General features: G+C 46.4%; 1 protein-coding gene across 5 annotated transcripts in view; it reads left to right on the top strand.

The window, feature by feature from the left end:
* The window catches only part of atp9b (ATPase phospholipid transporting 9B), a 50,395-nt gene that overhangs the window by 22,713 nt on the left and 4,048 nt on the right, over window positions 1-23,634 (top strand). For all 5 annotated transcript variants that reach the window (XM_042012544.1, XM_042012546.1, XM_042012545.1 and 2 more), the window contains 17 exons: window positions 795-955; window positions 1,052-1,194; window positions 3,006-3,118; window positions 5,428-5,685; window positions 8,069-8,230; window positions 8,438-8,530; window positions 10,101-10,184; window positions 11,784-11,954; window positions 12,038-12,136; window positions 12,220-12,309; window positions 12,492-12,636; window positions 14,165-14,229; window positions 14,315-14,470; window positions 14,598-14,662; window positions 15,933-16,041; window positions 16,130-16,187; window positions 22,045-22,248. In XM_042012544.1, the coding sequence (XP_041868478.1) occupies window positions 795-955; window positions 1,052-1,194; window positions 3,006-3,118; window positions 5,428-5,685; window positions 8,069-8,230; window positions 8,438-8,530; window positions 10,101-10,184; window positions 11,784-11,954; window positions 12,038-12,136; window positions 12,220-12,309; window positions 12,492-12,636; window positions 14,165-14,229; window positions 14,315-14,470; window positions 14,598-14,662; window positions 15,933-16,041; window positions 16,130-16,187; window positions 22,045-22,248 (2,176 nt within the window). The remainder of the gene's footprint in view (window positions 1-794; window positions 956-1,051; window positions 1,195-3,005; window positions 3,119-5,427; window positions 5,686-8,068; window positions 8,231-8,437; window positions 8,531-10,100; window positions 10,185-11,783; window positions 11,955-12,037; window positions 12,137-12,219; window positions 12,310-12,491; window positions 12,637-14,164; window positions 14,230-14,314; window positions 14,471-14,597; window positions 14,663-15,932; window positions 16,042-16,129; window positions 16,188-22,044; window positions 22,249-23,634) is intronic.

The raw sequence follows: 23,634 nt of genomic DNA, 5'->3' as shown, positions 1-23,634 counted from the left end.
AGTAGAAAATAAACAACATGTCAGATGATGAAACTGAGACGTTTCACCATGTGATGAAAATATGAGCTGAAAGTGAATCTGATGCAGCAACACGTCTGGAAAAAGTTGGAACAGGAGCAACAAAAGGCTGGAAAAGTACCTGGTACAAACCAGAAACACCTGGAGGAGCATTGGATAACTAACCAGGTTACCTGGCAACAGGTCAGTAACATGACTGGGTATAAAAGGAGCATTTCAGAGAGGCAGAGTCTCTCAGATGGAAAGATGGACAGAGGTTCACCAATCTGAGACAAACTGGATCTAAAACTGGAACAATTTCAGAAAAGTGTTCCTCAGATTTTGAAGATCCACCATCTACAGTGTAGAATATCATCAGCAGATTCAGAGAAGCAGGAGGAGTCTCTGTGTGCATGGGACAAGGCTGGATGCTGGTGATCTCCTTCATTAAAAGCAGACATGATTCTCTACTGGAAACCACTGCATGGACTCAGGAAGACTTCCAGAAACCACTGTCTGCTTTGAAGAAGCCAGATGTGAACGGGATCCAGAACCTGCACCATCTTCTCTGGACCAAAGATAAATTAAAATGGTCTGAGGCAAAGTGGAAACCTGGTTCTGTTAAGCTGGAATTATTAAATTTGATCATGTTTTAATACGGTTTTTATCCAGTGTTCTTTGAAGAATTTGAACCACCCGGTCCTTGAATCATACTATATAAATAAACTTTCCTTGCCTATAAAACCAGCCAAACCCAGACTTTTGTTTTGACCTCTGACCTCTAATCCTCCCCCCAGGTTGGCCTTCTGGACCTGGAGCTGAACCGCCTCACCAAAGCCCTGTTTCTGGCCCAGGTGGTCCTGTCTGTTGTCATGGTGGCTCTGCAGGGGTTTGTGGGTCCGTGGTTTCGAAACCTGTTCCGGTTTGTTGTGCTTTTCTCCTACATCATCCCCATCAGGTACTTATTCATCGTTGTGTGAAAACCGAACCAGCAGAACAGCTAAGACATCAAAATAGAAGAGCTGAAACATGTTTTCTTTGTTGTGATTTGTAGTTTGCGGGTGAACCTGGACATGGGGAAGTCGGCTTATGGCTGGATGATCATGAAAGACGAGAACATCCCCGGCACTGTTGTCAGAACCAGCACCATCCCAGAGGAACTGGGCCGACTGGTCTACCTGCTGACAGATAAGACCGGTAAGACTCATTCGTTTTCACTGCAGCAGAGCATCCTGCAGAGAGCTGCAGCATTATTTATTTCTAACCTTTTTTATGCAGTCTGATTGTTTTTAGATGAGAAATGAAGAATAAAAAAAGAAAAGTCCCAAAAAACACAGAATTTGGGAAAAAATGAAAGATTTCATACGGCCCTTCATTCATTGCAAAGTATTGTAACGTACAGATCCGGATCCATTCCTCCGGGTTCTGGGGAGGATCCGTCCCTCCATCAGACCTGTTTCCACTGATCTTCAGTCCAGTTCTTGGGTCATGTGACCTACCTCAGCCTTTTCTTCCTGTTTCCTTCCTTAAGAACGGCTTCTTGACAACCACGTTTCCATGGAGACCATTTCTGATGAGGCTTCGGCCAACAGTAGATGGATCAGCTGAAGGTCCAGAGGCATCTCTCAGGTCTCAGGCTGCTTTGGTTCAGGTCTTTACTGGATTGGTTCCTGTTTCTTCAGGATCTTCAGATCCTGTCCATCTGCTGTAGATAGTTTTAGTCCTCACTCTTCTTCTTTTGTCCTCCATGTGTCCAGTTTCTGCCTCCATGCTGAGATAAGCCAGGTTTCCAGCTACCAGCTGTTTGGGAATCACCTTGTTGCTGCTGAAATCCTGTTTTCTGTCAGACTGTCTGATCTTTGCTGGTTTTCACCATAGACTGTATATAAAAGATGGACAGAGGCTCCGTGACGTCACCCGTAGGTTTCTGAAGAGCTGAATTGAAGCTCATTTGGTGGTTCCCACCATCGCCATCCTTAGTCCCGGAAAATCCAGCAATGGGCAAAGAGGTGGAGGTGAGAGGGGGGGACTGTGAAGGTGGGGGTGGATGATTGACAACGATCAAACTCCGAGCTGCCTGTAGCTAAGAGCTAACTGAGCTAACCTGGAGCAACGGTAGCTAACCAGCTAACGGAGGTAGGCGGGCTAAAGCTAAGGCACGCTGTTAGCCGGCTAAAAACCGCGGTTGTGCTACACTCTCCCTTCATGCTGCAGATATTGGACACCTGTCAATCAAAAGGACACGCCCCTAATTATGCTGAATTTCAAGATTAAATAACATCCAAACGGATGAGTTAGAAAAAAATTCACCCCCTTCACAGTTATGAAGGTAAACTTCTAGCGGATGAGGGGTGAACAGCAATTTTTTGCTCTTCGTACAGGCTTCACATTTTGCAGGCGGAGGTTGCCGCCTGGTTTTCACACATGAAACCAAAATTAGAACTTGTTAACTCTGTGTCTTTAATATTTCTCTTTAATCAGCTTCACGCTCCAGCATCACGATGCTGCCGACCGAGACCACTGCCCTCTTCCTTTGTCAACATACAGTTTTGGTTCTGGTTTGTTCTGGTTTGGTCGTGCAGATTAAACCTGCATCCCAAGGTGCATTCTGGGACATCGAAGGGCAACCGATGCTTCTGTTACAGATGCTGGGTGTCATTAATTAATGCTGCAATGTACAGAGGTGTAAATAAACATCACAGATAAGTTCATTTGAAATAAACTTATTTGGTTGATTTTGTCTCATCTCGGATGTCTGCGCGTTTTTTCAGGAATGAACTGGATTGTAAGTTAAGATCGAGCACCGACAGGTCAAACTCTTTCTGTGCCAGAATCATAAAGAAATGAAAGGACTTGTACCAACATTGTTGTTTATATTGTGAAATTGTTTTCACACTATCGACTCAAGCGTTGGTTTAACTGCTGCATGATTCTTCCTGTACTTTTAAGCCAAGCTTTAAACTTTCTGGTAGTATTTGTATTGTTCACACTGTTCTTGTAAACTGCAGGAACGCTGACACAGAATGAGATGATATTCAAGCGGCTGCATCTGGGAACCGTCTCCTACGGCACCGACACCATGGACGAGATCCAGAGTCACATAATCCAGTCATATGCACAGGTGAGCCTCAGGTACCTGAACACGTGGCTCTAAAAGGATCCTTTTTAGGATTTCATTTCAGGTTAGATTAGGGCGGGGCCATTAATCGATAAATCTGATAAATCGAATTTTCCATTTCTGAGGATTTATTTTTATGAAAATCTGGATTTTTTTTCCATAGTTAGTTAGCAGCAGACTTCGCCCTCCCTCCACACCAGAACAGTGTTTGTCTGACAGGTTTTCAGTGAAGTGGTCCTTCACTCACGCCTGGGATTTAGCTGTGCGTATAACTGCCGTGAGAAATGCTGCTCTCTACGAGATGCAGAAGTCAACTTAACCCACAAACCCTCGTTTAGAGACAACCTTCATGAGGGGAATTATTTCTGACGTGGATCCTGTATGATGAGGATCCAGGTGGAAAGAGATCACGGATGCATTTTGTCGCACATTTCTATGTAAGATAAGAAGTCGTTTATATGGTGGAAAAGCTATGACATTATATGCTTTATTTTTGCTGGCATTCATCTATATAAACAAATGTTTTTAATAAGTTTATTTATGTTTTGTAAAAGAAAAGAAAAAAAAATCGATTGAAATCGGATTTGGTGATAAAAAAATATTTTATTTTTAGGCCATATCGCCCAGCCCTGGTTTATATCGTATAAATGTTCAGAAATTTTTCATTTTTTGTTTCTCTTTGAATCATGACATCAAACTTCTTTTAGATTTAATGTAGTTCTTTCATTTAAACTTCAATTTAATTGGCTTCAAATATAAGTTTCATCATTTTTCCCTTAAAATAAAATCAGCTTATGGATTTTCAGGTAAATTAAACTGGACTTTACTGAAAAACTTTGTGTCCAAAACTAGACGAGATGCCTTGAAATCCAAATATGCACCATATTCATTTCCTGCTTGTTCCCCTCTGCTCCTTTAAATCAATTTTTATATTTAGCTAAGGACACATTTTCCAGGAAGAAGCCCATATTGTTCATTCATCACAGCGTCCCTGAGAGACTGCTCCCACTGTAAGCAAGTGTTTTCCTCTCTGGGTGGTTTAGATCTGGACACAGTCATATTGTTCGCCGTCGGCTGCAGGCAGCTGGTGGAGGCTGAAACCATCTGGCCCACGCCCCGATGTCTCATCTCTGCTAATGAAAAAGCACAAAGCTGAGCAGCTGACGCCGAGCAGAGCGACCGAGCCACTTTTTATGTCGGCTTATTTCTGAATTTTGGTTCAGTTTTTGTTAAATGATTAATAAGGTGTGTCATTTGAAGTCCTGGGAAGGACCAGAATATTTTATTTTATATTTTTGTTTTTATTTTATGTTCGGTTTTTCTTTTATTATTATTTGACCTGTCTTAGTGGTTTGCATGTTCTCCCCGTGTAAGCGTGGGTTCTCTCCAGGTTCTCCGGCTTTCCCCACCATCCAAAGACATGCATGTTAGGTTAGTTGGTCACTCTCAGTTCTCCCCAGGAGTGTGAGCGGTTGTCTCTCTGTGTCGGCCCTGCGATGGACTGGTGACCTGTCCAGGTGTACCTGCCTCTCACCTGCTAAATGATGGGTTAGGCTCCAGCTTCCCGTAATGGACGAAGCACTACAGATACTGACTTACTTTGATTTTCACACGGCTTTAAATAGATGCATCTGCTGAATGACTGCATGTAAATATTACAGCTAATGATGATTATTACGCTCCCCATCGACCCTCCTTCCCAGTCAGGGGGATTGATAAAGAGTTAATAAAGAGCCAAAATATCTGGGGGAAAAGAAAAAGGCTCAGTCTGCTCACTGATCGTCACACTGGTGGACGCCGAGGCTTCTTTTTCTCTCACTTTAGTTGTGTTAATGTGCAGGGTCCTACAGTTGTGTCATGTTTAACATCGGAGCTGCACAAAATGTTGAATAAATGAACTGCAATATATAAACGAATGCTTCAGAGCTAACCTCAGGTGCAGTAATGAGGGCTGTGCATGTACAGCTTTAGTTTAAATGAGTCTTTAGAAGCTGTAGGCTTTTATTTTGAATCCAGTTTTTCATACAAACAGCTTCACAAAATATAATTTGTCTCAATTAAAAAATTCTAATGTACTGATATTTTAGACAACTTTCAGAGGGTCAGAAGAGGTGAACAACTGAGACGGCCACTAATATAATATAATATAATATAATATAATATAATATAATATAATATAATATGAAAATAAAATAAAAGTATTAAAGCTTTTGAGAAAGACGAACAGATTCTTCTGCACATGTGATGTTGAGCTGGTTAGAATGGTGTTCAGTGATCAGCAGTAACAGAACTACGGGTTTACGTTTCTGTAGGGCACCTCTCAGCCGTCCGGTGGGAGTTCAGGCGCTGGTGGCGCCACGGCGATGCGGAAGACTCAAACATCAGGTCCAAAAGTCCGTAAGAGTGTCAGCAGCCGCATCCACGAAGCCGTGAAAGCCATCGCCCTGTGCCACAACGTCACGCCCGTCTACGAGTCGCACGCCAGCGTGAACGGAGAGACGGAGTCTGCAGAGGCCGACCAGGACTTCAGCGACGACAACCGCACGTACCAGGCCTCGAGTCCAGATGAGGTAAAAATCTGATGCAGTCAAATTCTCCTAACTTACATTCAGTCAGTAGCTTCACCTGAGAAACCCTGAAATTTACCTCTTGATTCAAGAGAAGGATCATGGTAAGATGTCCAAGTTTAACCCTTAAAACTCTGCTAGAGCTCCAGCGCCTCCGAGCATTATCCTGTATATAGTCGAGTTTCTCAGGAACGGTGGTGTGTAACTGAAGGATAGTTTACATGTTTTCCTGGCATTTATATCCCGTGTGGGAGGTAATCAGAGTTTTGGTGGGCGTGTAAACAGGCTCATTTAGATCCTCCACATTGCAAGTTGAAATGGTTTCAACATCTGGCCAGGATGCCCTCCGGATGCCTCCCAGGGAGGTGTTTCAGACTGTCCCACGGGGAAGAGGTCCAGACTCAGAGATTATCTGTCAGATAAGCCTCAGTTTCTCTCCACCAGGGCTGGGAGAGGTGGATGTGGGGATCGGGTCCCAGTGAAGATGTTGCTGGTGACTGTGGAGAGGGTTTTTATCATGGCTTCGTTAAGATGTCAGAGCAAAGTTCTGCCCATAATTATTCTGCTAATTCTGCTAATTATGGGTCTAAAGCGTCCGAAACCTTCTGAAAGCCATTAATTTCCTAGTTTTGCTGTTTTAAATGTAAACATGAGAAATGATCAGGATCCAGCACCCTGAGTCTAACGTTTCATGTTTATTATCCTCTGTAACCATGGTAACAGTCATTTTATCAGCTGAAAGTCAGAGGTCCCGAGCTCTTCTTAGATCTGAAGCTGTTTAATTGTCTGTCTTTGCTTCCTGGGAATTTATTGGCCCAACTGGAGGGAGAATGCGGACCGATCCGCCAGGGCCTCTCCATGACCTCCTTTCCTGGCTCCTTTCTGCCTGTAACCAGAGTTGAAACTTTTATGGCTGAGATTTCAACCAGGTGGAACAAATATGAGCTTTTTAATTAAATGACAGGAGTCATGTCTGGAGAAATCTGAGGAGAAGGATGGAAACGGGGATAATTGATGGAAGATTGAAGGATAGTTTGTAGTGGTTTGACGTAGATTGAGGCATGGCTAATGTTTGACATCCCTGACTTTTCAACCTCTGTGTTGGACCTCGACCCGGGTGTAGTGATCAGAAAAACATTAAAAGATTAGGTGAAAGTTGAATCTGTCCTCCTCCCTGAGCAGATGTTTATATCCCTCCTCACTTGGCTCTGTTGCCTCTTGTTGTCTCACTCTGCTCGGACTGATCAATATTTAATTTTCTCTGAGCCGATGGGAGGTGGAGGTCTGTGATGACAGCGAGACTCTACCTTTGTTCTTTCTGTCCTCTTATTCCTCTCCCTCACTTCCTGCTGGATCAGAGAACAGCTGCTGAACTGTTTGGCCTCCACTCTGATATAATGAGCCAACATTAGGAGATGAAGTGGGCCAGGTACCGAGATCTGAACATAAGTTATGCTACCGAACATGGGACTTGCTGTACGATGATCTGAGTTCTCCTGGGTTCTCTGACCCGATTCGGAAACGAGCAGTGCTAAGATCTCGCCGAGCATTAGAGAGTCACGCCAGAGCAGCGTCACTCAATCTGTTTTATTAATCAATATGGATTAATTCAGTTTGAATCAGATTTTTTAGCCCAGCCCTACAGCACGTTTCAGTAGACTTCGCGAGTCCAGCTTCCTCCGAGAAGGAATCCTTCTTTTGTCCACAGACTCGCTGTTTACATGTGAGACATGCAACAACAAGAATGAACTGAAAAGCAAACGTTTGAGTCAGATTGTCTCACATTGTTTTGGTTGGAAGTGTTATAAGCCTTCATGATGACTGTGATCAGGACGTTGTCGCGAAGAAGCCGAGTTAAAGTTGAGCGAGCTGTCCGTGGCTTCTGTCAGGCTGGAGAGCCGACGTTAGGGTCCTGAACACACGTTGTGCTTGTTAATTGACCTGTGACTGTGTGTCGCTCTCTCTCTCTCACACACACACACACACACACACCAGGATAATGGGACACAGATGTGTGTTAAGTAAATGTAGGCAGCCCTTTAATGGAACTTAAAGGGGGAGCAGGAGAAATGACGGGTATTAACAGGAAGTCCCAATTTGTAGGTCAGAGTATAATAACAACCTTTGAGTGAGCAAACTGAAAATGAAGCCATTGAGAATCGAGTCGTGTGCAGCTGAACGCTCGCTCGGGGGCTGCACTTCCTGCTGAGGAGGGAAGAGAAACAGAAAAACACTTATTTGAAGCTGAATGAGAAGCTGGGAGATGCTGAAACCCTGTCCTGCCCTTCTGCTGCCAGTAAAACCACGTTTCAGTTTCGCCCTGTGTTGTAAATGTTCCCACCATGTTAGGGATGCTGTGAGTGTTTTCTGTGTGCACATCCCTCAGGTTGCTCTGGTTCGCTGGACGGAGAGCGTCGGCCTGACCCTAGTGAACAGAGACCTGACCTCTCTGCAGCTGAAGACTCCGTCCGGACAGATCCTCTCCTTCTACATCCTGCAGATCTTCCCCTTCACCTCCGAGAGCAAAAGGATGGGCATCATCGTCCGGGTGGGAACTGTGGCATCCATTTTTATAACCAATTAAATAGACAACAAATTCACTTTTCATTAATCTAAAATCCTGTTTCCATCTCTGCTGTCAAACTTTGTTCCTTCCATGTTTTGTGCACAGTTTCATGTTGGGCTCTGACAGTTTGATCAGTACTGCATGAATCTTTACGGCGTTTCGTTAACTTTACTTTTCATTTTCATTCAGGAGGAGTCAACAGGTGACATCACTTTCTACATGAAGGGTGCTGATGTTGCCATGGCGAGCATTGTGCAGTATAACGACTGGCTGGAAGAAGAGGTAAAAACCAAAATTCCCCAATTTGCATTGAAAAACATCATATTTCCTTTCTGTGCTCCAAAAGAATCCAGAGTTATATCACACATACTAAGCTGCTGTGGAATCAATGATCCCGTTTACATGCACGTCAAAAATCTGATCATTTCCTGATTTCTGAAGCTATCAGATAACTGTAGTGATCATGCAGATAGAATAATCTGATATCCTTTATCCCCAATACTCCGATGTCTTCATGCATGTAAACTATCTGATGAATGGACTCTCTAATGCTAACGCTAAGACCACGGGCTCTCACATTAGCAGCTAACGCTAAGACCGCGGGCTCTCACATTGGCAGGTAACACTAAGACCGCGGGCTCTCACATTAGCAGCTAATGCTAAGACCGCGGGCTCTCACATTAGCAGCTAACGCTAAGACCGCGGGCTCTCACATTGGCAGGTAACACTAAGACCGCGGGCTCTCACATTAGCAGCTAATGCTAAGACCACAGGCTCTCCCATTAGCAGCTAATGCTAAGACCGCGGGCTCTCACATTGGCAGGTAACACTAAGACCGCGGGCTCTCACATTAGCAGCTAATGCTAAGACCGCGGGCTCTCACATTAGCAGCTAATGCTAAGACCGCGGGCTCTCACATTAGCAGCTAATGCTAAGACCACAGGCTCTCACATTAGCAGCTAATGCTAAGACCGCGGGCTCTCACATTAGCAGCTAATGCTAAGACCACAGGCTCTCCCATTAGCAGCTAATGCTAAGACCACAGGCTCTCACATTAGCCGCTAACGCTAAGACCGCAGGTTTCACCATGTTCAACACAGACCAATTGTTTTGAAACTAACAGGAAGTGATGTCACCACACACATATGTACTCTGAAATAAATCTGATAATTGACTATTAATGTAGATAATAATAATACTACTAATAATAATACTACTACTAATAATAACAATAATAAAAAATAATAATAATAATAATTTTTACTTTATTTATCCCAATCAGGAAATTTTGAGGACACTTCATCAGCAGATGAACAGGCTGTTCATTGGTTGAAGGTCTCGTGTGCTTATGTTCATAATCATATTGGCATTATCGAGTCATTTGGCACCGGGGGCAGCTTTTGATTTAATTAGTGACCTAGATAAAGTTGAAGTAATTACAGTATGTCATATTCCTGAACAATGGTGCTAATGAAGTCCTGTTGGCTGTAATATCCTGCTGTCAGATCAGCTGGCACTGCTCCTACTCTGCCTGTCAATAACCAATCAACAGGACTGATCGGTCCTATTGGTGTTTCATATGAAAAATAAACCGCCATCCATCCCTTTGTTTTCTTTGTCCTCTGAACCTCTCTGGAGGGCATGTTATTCATTATTGATCTCTTTTGGTGGTAACAATATGCTGTTATTGACGACACTGTACACAGTGTACTTATACAGCAGAGCGCTGTCATGGTGGAACATCTGGCCTATATTTACATTTACTTCAGAGACGCGGCATCTTGAGATTTAGCCAAGAAACTAAGGTTTTAGAAGGATTGTGTGAGCTCAGCCTGTGCTTTCTGTTCCTCAGTGCGGGAACATGGCCAGAGAAGGTCTGAGGACTCTGGTGGTGGCCAAGAAGTCTCTGTCCGAGGAGCAGTATCAGGACTTTGAGGTATGGATGGACTCTTCTGAACATGTTCTACCAGAGGGCGATATATAAGCAGTTCTTCCAGCTTCCCTGAGCTTTGCCAGTCTGATACTGGGTTGAACTTTATGGGACATCCACTCCTGGGAAGATGTGAATAATCTTTTTCTGTAGATAAACGACAGGTAATTTGGAAATGACCATCTAAACCTTCCCAGATTAACACCCACAGACCCTGGAGACCAACTGGCTCCTGACACTTCCCAATCAAACTGTCCTGAATGTTTTCCATCTTCTGATCAAATAGTTTGGAAATTACCTTAAAACCCTTCTATAAAGCATAAAGACCCTAAAATCTGATATCAATGTTTAGCTGTTAGTTTCTTCTCGGTGGTGCCCCATGATTATTTTTCTTAAATAACATTTATTAATAACTAATATCTGCTGTTCAATAACTAATCTATCACACCCCAGCAGCAGACATCTTGGATGTTTTCACTTGTGTGTAATTTTTCTCTGTATAGAAAAGATGGACCCCAGATAGTTTTCAATCATTATATTGTTATATTAAATAGTTGTGATATAGTTATAATCATTATATCACATGCAGTTTTATTAAAGAGCCACTCCGGTGAAAATCATGGTTTTCCCATTGTTCATGTCCATGTGGCATTTATCTGACACTAGAGGACATATCTTGTGAAAAATTTTATCAAAATGGCTTTTCTGAGTATTTCTGCGTTTAAATCATTGTGAAACATTGGTGGGCAGGAAAAGGCGAGTTCAGATTTACACGTCATAACCCCACAGGGCGGAGCCACAAGCTCCTGCCCCGCCCTCTCCACCCCTTCTGACTCTGGGGATGAAGAGATGGCGGATCGACACGTATGTGCAGTAGCAGGTTGCTAATCACGTTAGCTTTCATTATTTACCGAAAAACTTTGCTGTGAGAGAGCGATGGATGAGGTTTTTCAGTCATCACAGTTTAACAAACCACACGTTGGTTTGCTGTCAACACTTTAAGGAAGACGGGGTCAGCTCCTATGTTACACACCTTTTTTTTTTTCCACCGCTAATGATCTGTCGGTGTGCCAGCGGCGCAGCGCTGACTCCGCCCACATGAGCTACTGGTCCTCTGCAGAAGCAGAGTCCTGGGAGACCACAGGTTCTGTGATTTTTGCCAGAAACTTCATAATCACAATTTAAAGACCACTGAGAACATTTTAAATAGTTCAAAATAAGCATCGAGTGGGTCTGTAAGTTAAGCAATTTTCACCATTTTGGTTATTTTTACGTCATTCTTCGCCTTGTTATTTACAGTTTTTTGTTTTCTTTCACACTATGCATGCTTTACCAATTTCCTCATCTGGGACTAATAAAGAGTTTTTTAATTTGAATTAGTTAAATATTGTCTGAAAAATGTTGGTTAGGATACTTTTCTGTTTGTTTTGGAGCCACAAACATCCTGAAAATCTCATTTAGAATTAATGCGTTTAATGACCGTGCTGTACTTGAAATACTTTTTTCTTTCTTTTTTTTAAATAGATTCTGCATATTTAACATCGTAAACATCTTTGCTCATCGCTTTTAAATTTTTTTTCCCCGTTTCTTCTCGTTTTTGTGCAGAATCGCTACAACCAGGCGAAGCTGAGCATCCATGACCGAGCCCTGAAGGTGGCAGCAGTGGTGGAGAGTCTGGAGAGGGAGATGGAGCTCCTGTGTCTGACCGGCGTGGAAGACCAGCTCCAAGCAGACGTCAGGCCCACGTTGGAGCTGCTGAGGAATGCTGGCATTAAGGTCGGGGCGGGAATCTTAGCGGAAGTTGTGAATTTCACCGTTTTATAACCTTCAGCATCATCAGCATCTTGTTTTCGGCTCAGATCTGGATGTTAACGGGGGACAAGCTCGAGACGGCCACATGCATCGCGAAAAGCTCTCATCTGGTCTCCAGGAACCAGGACATCCACGTCTTCAGACCGGTGCGGGATGCTCTCTGGCTCTGTTTGCTGTTCGGATCTTGATGCACGTTTGTGGTTAATGGTGCTTTGTTGCTGTGGCGCAGGTCTCGAACCGAGGAGAGGCCCATCTGGAGCTCAACGCCTTCAGAAGGAAACATGACTGTGCTCTGGTCATCTCTGGAGACTCTTTAGAGGTACTACAGATGATGCTGAGGATGCAGCCAAACAAGCACAAAGAGCCAAAACAAATATCTTGGCGTTCACATGTGGAATTGAGGATTTGGAGAGAAAAACAAACCACAACAAGGACTGGTCTGTTGAAGAAAATCTCACATCTTAAAGACGTGTTCATGTTTAGTATTTCTCCGTGTTTCAGGTGTGTTTGGGGTACTATGAACATGAGTTTGTGGAGCTGGCCTGTCAGTGTCCAGCGGTTGTCTGCTGTCGTTGCTCCCCGACTCAGAAGGCCCAGATCGTCAGACTCCTGCAGCAGCACACCGCCAACAGAACCTGCGCCATCGGTAGGTAGCGGACAGCGAGCTGCAGACTTACATCAGATAGACGCACCGTGCACAGAACCAGCTTAGATCACATGATCTAGCAAAGATTGTTTACACAAAAAGACAAATAAATAAATCCATAACATAGATATGGTCTTAGAGATAATGCTCATATACCACTTTATCAGGTCCACCTTCTAGTATCGTGTTGGACCCCCTTTTTTCTCCAGACCTGCTTTAATCCTGGTGTGATAGATGAAGCAGGTGGTGGAAACCTTCCTCAGAGGTTTTCTCCATATTAACATGACAGCATCACACAGTTGCTGCAGGTTTGTCGGCTGCATCCATGATGAGAATCTCCCGTTCCACCACATCCCAAAGCTGCTCTACTGGACTGAGATCTGGTGGCTGTGGAGGCCGTTGGAGTCCAGTGAACTCATCGTCATGTTCTAGAAAGCAGGTGGAGATGATCTGAGCTTTGTGACATGGTGCATTATCCTGCTGGAAGTAGCATCAGAAGATGCTCCACTGTGGTCATAAAGGGATGGACATGGTCAGCAACAATACTCAGGTAGGCTGTGCTGGTTAAACCAGGACACGTTGGTACTAAGGGGCCCAAAGTGGGCCAAGAAAATCTCCCCCCACCATTACACCAGCAGCAGCCTGAAGCGTTGATCCAAGACAGGATGGATCCATGTTTTCATGATGTTTCCAGCAGATTCTGAGCCGAGCATCTGAATGTGGAGCTGAAATGGAGACTCATCAGACCAGCAACGTTTCTCCATCCTCTATTGTCCAGTGTTGGTGAGTGTGTGTGAACTGTAGCCTCAGTTTCCTGTTCTTAGCTGGCAGGAGGCACCCGGTGTGTCTTCTGCTGCTGTAGTCCATCTGCTTCCAGGCTGGACGTGTTGTGTGTTCAGAGATGCTGTTCTGCAGATCTTTGGTTGGAACCAGTGCTTACTGGACTTCCTGTTGTCTTTCTATCATCTCCAACCAGTCTACCCATTCTCCTCTGACCTCTGACATCAACCAGACATCCTGGTCCAGACAACTGCTGCTCTGGATATTTTCTCTTCTTCAGACCATCTCTAGAAACCCTGGAGATGGTTGTGTGTGAAAATCCCAGTAAATACTCAGACCAACAACCATGACATGTTAAAAGTCTCTTAAATCTCCTTTCTTCCTCATTCTGATGCTCAGTTTGAACTTCAGCAAGTCGTCTTCACCACGTCTACATGGCTACATGCTGCCACGTGATTGGCTGGTTGGATATTTGTTTTAACAGCAAGTGGCCTCTGGGAAACTATGTCCCTGCAGTTGGGGAGGAATTATTTGACATAAAGGTCCCTCGGACAGACTAATTATTTAGTTTGCTGTCTGAAAGACACATGAAGCTTTTTAATCACCACAGAACTCTGCATGGATCTGAGCGGAGGGTGCAGGGCATCATGTTGAAGGTTTAACTGCATGTGACCACTAGATGGCAGTCAAAACTCAGAAAATCTCATCACTGCTGCTTTTCTAAATCTGTTCCTCTGTTTTGTGGCAGGTGATGGAGGAAATGACGTTAGCATGATCCAGGCTGCAGACTGTGGGATTGGGATTGAAGGAAAGGTAAAAACCATAAACACTGATTTTCATGAAGCCCTCCAGTCTGGTTCTGGATCACTTTGATGTGTTTTTGTTTGTTTCTGAGCAGGAAGGGAAGCAGGCGTCGCTGGCTGCAGATTTCTCCATCACCCAGTTTAAGCACATCGGTCGCCTGCTCATGGTTCACGGCAGGAACAGCTACAAGCGCTCGGCGGCACTTGGTCAGTTTGTGATGCACAGAGGAATGATCATCTCCACCATGCAGGTACGTCTGTAGAGCCTCTGCAGTGTTCACATGAACATCCTGGGGTTCTGGTAACGATTGTTGTTTGGTGAAACAGGAGAAAGGAGGAGAGAATTTGGCTCCTGACGTTCTTGTTTTTTATCTTCAGGCTGTCTTCTCCTCCATCTTCTACTTTGCCTCTGTGCCGCTGTACCAGGGCTTCCTCATGGTCGGGTATGGAAACAGGGTCACTCTAAGTTGTTTCAGATTACATTTTTAAAACACATTCAGACCAAGACCCTCATTCATCAACCCTTCTTATGCACAGATTTGTGCTTGAGGACATTTTTGACCTGCAAACGTACAGAATCTAGAATCTAGTGGTAGAACCCAGAAGCTGCAGATGTTTTGCAGCTGTTTATGTATTTTTATTGAGCACCTGCAGAACAAGTACATAAGACCCAAATGCAAAGGAAAAGGATCCTTGGAACGATGCTCATATTAGTATTTTCTAATAACACCCCTGCACCCACCCCCCAGCAGCATGTTTAACATCCATTAAGAAAAAACACACTAAAGTCTTGCACTGCACAGGACATGGGACAATGGGACAGTACTGGATCCCAGACAGAAAGAAATTTGAACTGGACTCCCTGAGAGAGTATTTTTTCTTCTCGAACTGTGTGTTGCATCAGGTTACTAAACCATAGAGACACTTCAGGGATTATTTGACTTCCAGTGTAATAATTTCCTTATATGTGCCAGCAGTGTTCTAAAAGCAGTTATATTTTTATAACTTTTCCTTCTTGTAGTATTTCTTCTATCTGTGGTACTAAAAATGGTCATTGCTGCGCTGGGTTGGAGATCAGTATTAAGGTTGTCAAGGCTGAACATAACCAGAACAGACGGGTTGACACCGCTCGCAGCTAGCTTCTATGTTAGGATAAATTTTAGTTTTGCTTGGGAGTTGTGGATGTGATGTGGAATTTAAATTAATTCTGCTTAATGTGGCACAGGAAGTGCTGTCATTTACTCTTAGTAGAGCGTTTTTCCAAATGTCCTCTTCTAATTCCAGTTCCTCCCCTAACTCATCCACCCAATCTGCTCTGATCTTTGCAGGGTTTGAGTCTTTAAAAGAGGTTATAGAGTCATTTATTCTTGAGGTTAGACTCATGATGCTGAAGGAGAGGAAGTAAGGACCAGGGCCGACTGTCAAAATAGTTCTTTTTATTTTTATTGGACCTTTATTTTTCCAGGTAAAATGTTTGCGAGCAAATTCTCATTTGCAGTCATGACCCAGCAAGAGGTCCCAGTCGGGAGAAAAAGAAACGTACATACATATATACACACATATTTACACACACATATAAACAAACAAGGTAAAAACACAGATCCTCTTATCCTCTAAAAACCTTCCTCCCCATCAATCTTTGCCTCGCTCCGTCCCAGCAGGTGTGTTACTGTCACCATGTCGGCTTTTCATCTCGCTGACGTCTCTGTGCAGGTACGCCACCATCTACACCATGTTTCCTGTCTTCTCTCTGGTTCTGGACCAAGACGTGAAGCCGGAGATGGCGCTGCTCTACCCAGAGCTTTACAAAGACCTCACCAAGGTTTCACCAGCATTTCACCGCCCACCCCCCACTTACGCTGGTTTTATTTTAACCCATCACACTCACAAAGCATGTTTCTCTTCTTCAGGGCCGTTCGTTGTCTTTCAAAACCTTCCTCGTTTGGGTTTTGATCAGCATCTATCAAGGTAAGAACTCAGATCTGCTCCCGATCTTCAGGCATTTGTGGTAAAGTTAGTTTTTTTTGCTTGGCGGCATATTTAAGGTGGGACCAGTCTGGGATTGCAGACGTCAAAGCAGCTCTTCATGCATGCGGTGTAATACTACGGTCCCCCGTTCAAATTCTCCATCTGTTTCTCAGTATCTAAGGTTTCCAGCTGCCAGCCACGTTTACATGCAGCCTTTTGTCTGTCCAGTAAATCTATATCTCCGTAATCGCTAAGCCGTGCAGCGTGTGAGAAAGATCCATGTTCCTGCTCGAGCGTGACTTCCTGACAGCCCGGCTTTTTAATTAAGGCCAAAAGCAACTCTGTGGAGGGAAAAAAGGAAACATTAAGCCGATATGGGAGGAAAATATTAGGCACCGAGCCGGCCTCATTCATTACAGACGCTGGAATGCTCCGTATGAAGACTATGAAAAAGTAATTATGTGATCAGTTATAGGCTATTAAGCTCAATTTATGTGGTGTTATGATAAAACAAAAGGCTATCAAGATACAGTAGGCGCCCAGAGATGAGTAAAAGTCTGGACTCTGGGGACGTTTAGCCAAGTGAGACACACTGGAACACATTGTCCATCATTCACCATCATGAATAGTTATTGAATCAGCTCTTTATCGCCAGACTCATCATCCTTAATCAGTTTTCTACCAGACAGAAGTAAACTGGGCTCAGTGATGCTCTGAAGATGCTTTTTATGAATTTTGCCTGGTTGCTTTAGAACATGACTGTTCCTGTGTGGACGATGATGATGATGGTGTTTTGACGGATTTATCTGGAATATTTTCACTCCTCACTGCTTTAATCAAAATTCCTGTAGACAAAGGTGGAGAATGAGTCTGGAAAAGTTCAGTTTCTCATGGTTTATCTACAACCCGCATCAGAAAATGTTGGACATGTTGCCAGTGTGTCCACCGTGGTATGAATGCTGGGATGTGTGTGATTGGGTGAATTGGACTTGTAGTGTTGAAGCCCTTAAAATGATCAATCTGTCTAGAAAGTCCATTCTAACAATATGGAGTCTTGTACTGGGGACCAGGTCAGGTCTGGCGGTGAGATGGAAGCAGCAGGTGTTGCTGTACAAACCCCATCCCATCACTCCACCCCGATCCAGCCCCATCCCATCACTCCACCCGGATCCAGCCCCATCCCATTACTCCACCCGGATCCAGCCCCATCCCATCACTCCACCCCTATCCAGCCCCATCCAGCCCCATCCCATCACTCCACCCTGATCCAGCCCCATCCAGCCCCATCCCATCACTCCACCCCGATCCAGCCCCATCCAGCCCCATCCCATCACTCCACCCCGATCCAGCCCCATCCCATCACTCCACCCCGATCCAGCCCCATCCAGCCCCATCCCATCACTCCTCCCCAATCCACCCTGATCCAGCCCCATCCCATCACTCCACCCTGATCCAGCCCCATCCCATCACTCCTCCCCGATCCAGCCCCATCCCATCACTCCACCCCGATCCAGCCCCATCCCATAACTCCACCCCGATCCAGCCCCATCCAGCCCCATCCCATCACTCCTCCCCGATCCACCCTGATCCAGCCCCATCCCATCACTCCTCCCCGATCCAGCCCCATCCCATCACTCCACCCCGATCCAGCCCCATCCCATCACTCCTCCCCGATCCACCCTGATCCAGCCCCATCCCATCACTCCACCCCGATCCAGCCCCATCCCATCACTCCACCCCGATCCAGCCCCATCCCATAACTCCACCCCGATCCAGCCCCATCCAGCCCCATCCCATCACTCCTCCCCGATCCACCCTGATCCAGCCCCATCCCATCACTCCACCCCGATCCAGCCCCATCCCATCACTCCACCCCGATCCAGCCCCATCCCATAACTCCACCCCGATCCAGCCCCATCCAGCCCCATCCCATCACTCCTCCCCGATCCACCCTGATCCAGCCCCATCCCATCACTCCACCCCGATCCAGCCCCATCCCATCACTCCTCCCCGATCCAGCCCCATCCCATCACTCCACCCCGATCCAGCCCCATCCCATCACTCCACCCCGATCCAGCCCCATCCCATAACTCCACCCCGATCCAGCCCCATCCCATAACTCCACCCCGATCCAGCCCCATCCCATCACTCCACCCCTATCCAGCCCCATCCCATCACTCCACCCTGATCCAGCCCCATCCAGCCCCATCCCATCACTCCTCCCCGATCCACCCTGATCCAGCCCCATCCCATCACTCCACCCCATCCCATCACTCCACCCCGATCCAGCCCCATCCCATCACTCCACCCCGATCCAGCCCCATCCCATCGCTCCACCCCGATCCAGCCCCATCCCATAACTCCACCCCGATCCAGCCCCATCCAGCCCCATCCCATCACTCCTCCCCGATCCACCCTGATCCAGCCCCATCCCATCACTCCTCCCCGATCCAGCCCCATCCCATCACTCCACCCCGATCCAGCCCCATCCCATCACTCCACCCCGATCCAGCCCCATCCCATAACTCCACCCCGATCCAGCCCCATCCAGCCCCATCCCATCACTCCTCCCCGATCCACCCTGATCCAGCCCCATCCCATCACTCCACCCCGATCCAGCCCCATCCCATCACTCCACCCCGATCCAGCCCCATCCCATAACTCCACCCCGATCCAGCCCCATCCCATAACTCCACCCCGATCCAGCCCCATCCCATAACTCCACCCCGATCCAGCCCCATCCCATAACTCCACCCCGATCCAGCCCCATCCCATCACTCCACCCCTATACAGCCCCATCCCATCACTCCACCCTGATCCAGCCCCATCCAGCCCCATCCCATCACTCCACCCCGATCCAACCCCATCCCATCACTCCTCCCCGATCCACCCTGATCCAGCCCCATCCCATCACTCCACCCCGATCCAGCCCCATCCAGCCCCATCCCATCACTCCACCCTGATCCAGCCCCATCCCATCACTCCACCCTGATCCAGCCCCATCCCATCACTCCACCCCTATCCAGCCCCATCCAGCCCTATCCCATCACTCCACCCCGATCCAGCCCCATCCAACCCCATCCCATCACTCCACCCTGATCCAGCCCCATCCAGCCCCATCCCATCACTCCACCCTGATCCAGCCCCATCCAGCCCCATCCCATCACTCCTCCCCGATCCACCCTGATCCAGCCCCATCCCATCACTCCACCCCATCCCATCACTCCACCCCGATCCAGCCCCATCCCATAACTCCATCCCGATCCAGCCCCATCCCATCACTCCACCCCGATCCAGCCCCATCCCATCACTCCACCCCGATCCAGCCCCATCCCATAACTCCACCCCGATCCAGCCCCATCCAGCCCCATCCCATCACTCCTCCCCGATCCACCCTGATCCAGCCCCATCCCATCACTCCTCCCCGATCCAGCCCCATCCCATCACTCCACCCCGATCCAGCCCCATCCCATCACTCCACCCCGATCCAGCCCCATCCCATCACTCCTCCCCGATCCACCCTGATCCAGCCCCATCCCATCACTCCACCCCGATCCAGCCCCATCCCATCACTCCACCCCGATCCAGCCCCATCCCATAACTCCACCCCGATCCAGCCCCATCCCATAACTCCACCCCGATCCAGCCCCATCCCATAACTCCACCCCGATCCAGCCCCATCCCATCACTCCACCCCTATCCAGCCCCATCCCATCACTCCACCCTGATCCAGCCCCATCCAGCCCCATCCCATCACTCCACCCCGATCCAGCCCCATCCAACCCCATCCCATCACTCCTCCCCGATCCACCCTGATCCAGCCCCATCCCATCACTCCACCCCGATCCAGCCCCATCCAGCCCCATCCCATCACTCCACCCTGATCCAGCCCCATCCCATCACTCCACCCTGATCCAGCCCCATCCCATCACTCCACCCCTATCCAGCCCCATCCAGCCCTATCCCATCACTCCACCCCGATCCAGCCCCATCCAACCCCATCCCATCACTCCACCCTGATCCAGCCCCATCCAGCCCCATCCCATCACTCCACCCTGATCCAGCCCCATCCAGCCCCATCCCATCACTCCTCCCCGATCCACCCTGATCCAGCCCCATCCCATCACTCCACCCCATCCCATCACTCCACCCCGATCCAGCCCCATCCCATAACTCCATCCCGATCCAGCCCCATCCCATCACTCCACCCCGATCCAGCCCCATCCCATCACTCCATCCCGATCCAGCCCCATCCCATCATAGAACCGGGCTTTTGGACTTGTTCCTGACATCAGTCTTGATGCTCCTTTTGCTCTTTGCTCCATTTCTTCCAAGAAAGATCTGGACTACTGGCTGGTCTGACCACAGTCCAGGTTTCTACTGAGTGGTGGTCTATCCCAGATGCCTCCAGAGAGGTTGATGCCATCTCTGGAACTCTGGATGAGGAATGTACCTCGTCTGAGTGATCAGAGACCACCTTGTCCAGATTAGACTGAAATTCCTCGGGGGGGGCAGCAGTCTTGTGTACAATAATAATAATGTACACAAGTTCACCCTTATAAACACATTCACTTATACCAACACTCATATATAAATGCAATAACCTTCCCAAACATCTAATGATCACCTGTGCATCCACACCGACGCCTTTTGGTCTTATTTATCCACCTTTAATTTCTTTATTTTGTCTAATACCAGCTGCTAAGGGTTCAATAAAGATTGCAAAGTGTGAGGAAGAGCGTGGACAGCCTTGCCAGTGCCCCCCTGCAGACTGAAGCGTGGACAAGTTTGATCATTTGTCTTAACTTGCATTTGGATTACTAAATAATATCTTTATCCAGTCAATAGAAGATGATCCAAACTCGAATTTGTTTAATGTTGCAAATAAAATTTCCAGTTTACCCAGTCAAATGCTTTCTCTGCATCCAGAGAGATTGTTGTGGTTTCCAGGTTTGTATGATGACATAGTCTGTTAGACTGATTAGTCTGCGTGTGTTAGCGGAGGAGTGTGTACGCTTTATAAAGCCTGTCTGGCCAGGATGTTTGATGAGAGGATAAGAGGAGTAACTCCAGAGAAAACTGCCCTTCATTCATTAGCCAGGAATCCTCCAGATTTGTTGCCATGTTCAAAGTTCTCCAAGCAAAGTCTTTGCAGCAACAACTGAGTTTTCTTGTCATTTATTTCATTCATTTCAAATTTGGCTTTGTTTATACTAGTGGTTCCCAACCTAGGGTTCAGGATCCCCAAGGGGGTCCCTCAAAGAGCACAGGGGGTCCCTGAGGCTTTGAACATGAAGAGCTATTGTGATTAATGTCCACACTTTCAGTACAGCCAGAATACATCATTTATGGTGAGAATCTCATGTTTGAAACATAAAACCACGGATGGTTCCAGCGTGGGTTGGGGCAGGGGTCTTTTTAGTATACGCATGAAGGGGTCCCTGAGGAAAAAAGGCTGGGCACAGCCTTTGTTTCCTGCCAGACCCGCTGGTTTCCTGCTGGACCCAGCCTGTCCAGGCCTGCTGAATTTAATGCCATGTTGAAGCCTCCTTCAGTAACGAGTGTGTGATCTAAGTGACCGGAGAGTGAGGTGAAGGAGGAGTGGAAAAAAGAAGAGTCGTCAACGTTTGGTCCATATATATTAACAATGCATAATATCATACTCGTATGGATAATGTAACTGTTATAAACCTACCTTTGGGATCTATAATTGTTCTGTTAGTGGCAAAATGAACTTTTCTGTTTATTAGAATGGCTTCTCTTTGGCTGAAGACACACGAGGAAACTGCTGTAGCTAGCAGGGGGTAGCATATGGTTCCATTTTGAACAAAAACACTGTTTTCTTTGACGCCTTCAGGGGGCATCCTGATGTACGGCGCGCTGGTGCTGTTTGAGTCGGAGTTCGTGCACGTGGTGGCCATCTCCTTCACGGCGCTCATCCTGACCGAGCTGCTGATGGTGGCTCTGACGGTCCGTACGTGGCACTGGCTCATGGTGGGGGCTGAGTTCTTCAGCCTGGCCTGCTACCTCGCCTCCCTCGCCTTCCTCAGCGAGTATTTTGGTAGGTGTTGGCTTCATATTTTCTATGTAAATATACTTTAGACATTTCTTTTTCTCTAAAACAGGTCATTTGTTTGGTCTGAACCTCTATCCAAACCCTAAAGGTTGTCATGTAATTAAGCAGATAGAAGATAAAACTAATCTCATTTTATTATGGAACACCAGAAGGGTCAAAATGAACCTTTTTAGCCTGATATTTAAAGGATGAGTAATTAGGATTTTTTTCTGTAAAAATAATTTTAAATTTTCTCAATTGTTGTAAGGGATAAAAGGAAGCTTCCCTATAAACCATCTGTCTCCTACATCAACAATGTCTTTGTCAAGTTTTTCTCCTTCAAAATAAGAGTTCCGTGCTGGAATAACTTGGGTGCACCGTGTTGCTCGTTCCAACTTCCTGGTTCCTTAACCAGTCATATGCGACTCCCCACGGTTGCCTAACAACAACAAGGCAGCGTTTGGTATTTTATGTGGGGAAAAGAGCAGCAGCCTGCAGGTATGGAAGCTGGGGGGGGACGCTTTCTTTCGACTGCAGTTCTGATTTGAAACGCTAGGTGTCAACGCTACTTATTTTGCCTTTAAAACACTGCATGCTGTTACATCCTCAAATGCCTTCAGGTATTATTCATACTTAATATTCATAATTCAAACGTCATTAATGACATATAACTAAATTTTTATAATAAAAATCTTCGGTCAAAATGAACCAGAGTATTGAACAGCCTATATGTATGTTTATTCGTTATTCGTTTATTAATTCTGTTCAGTTTAACTTTAGTTGAACGGCCATTTCAAAACTACGGAGCCCCCCAGGGGACACCAGACTCTTTCTTTTGCGTTACCTTGCACAGCCTGTTCAAGATGTTTCGCTCCGTTTTTTTAGGTGCTTCTACTCTGCATCCATCCCTCTCAGCATCAAGTCAACATAACAAGCACACCTGACGATGACTTTATGTCCACCTTAGCAGAGGATGAGCGTTGTAACGCAGCGCTCTAACGAATTAATTACAGTGCAGACAAGACAAACAGGTGGACCAAAAACAGCAAAAATAACTTGAGTTTAAAGGGTTAATAAAACCTCAAAGATCTCTCATTTAAATATGATTTGAAACCCAGTAACCCCAAACACGTCTGATAACTATCTCCGCCCTCACAGCTGATCTTGGTTTTGCAGTTTTATTTGCAGCCTGGAGGAAATCCAACATTTACCTTTAGATGTTAAATAATAACGTCCACGCTTCTCATGGAGTCGGATCTGAAAACCTACAACGAAAGTTAGTTGTTTACTAACCAGCAGCCAGGCGGCGGTTTGGTTTCTACACCAGGTCGGTTCTTTTTGACCCTTCTGACCTTCCTTACAGAAAACCTGAGCGGTCGTCCCTTCACTGCT

Source organism: Melanotaenia boesemani, chromosome 17, assembly GCF_017639745.1.
Source record: "Melanotaenia boesemani isolate fMelBoe1 chromosome 17, fMelBoe1.pri, whole genome shotgun sequence".
Lineage (NCBI taxonomy): Eukaryota > Metazoa > Chordata > Actinopteri > Atheriniformes > Melanotaeniidae > Melanotaenia > Melanotaenia boesemani.
This window is presented reverse-complemented; position numbering and strand designations above follow the sequence as displayed.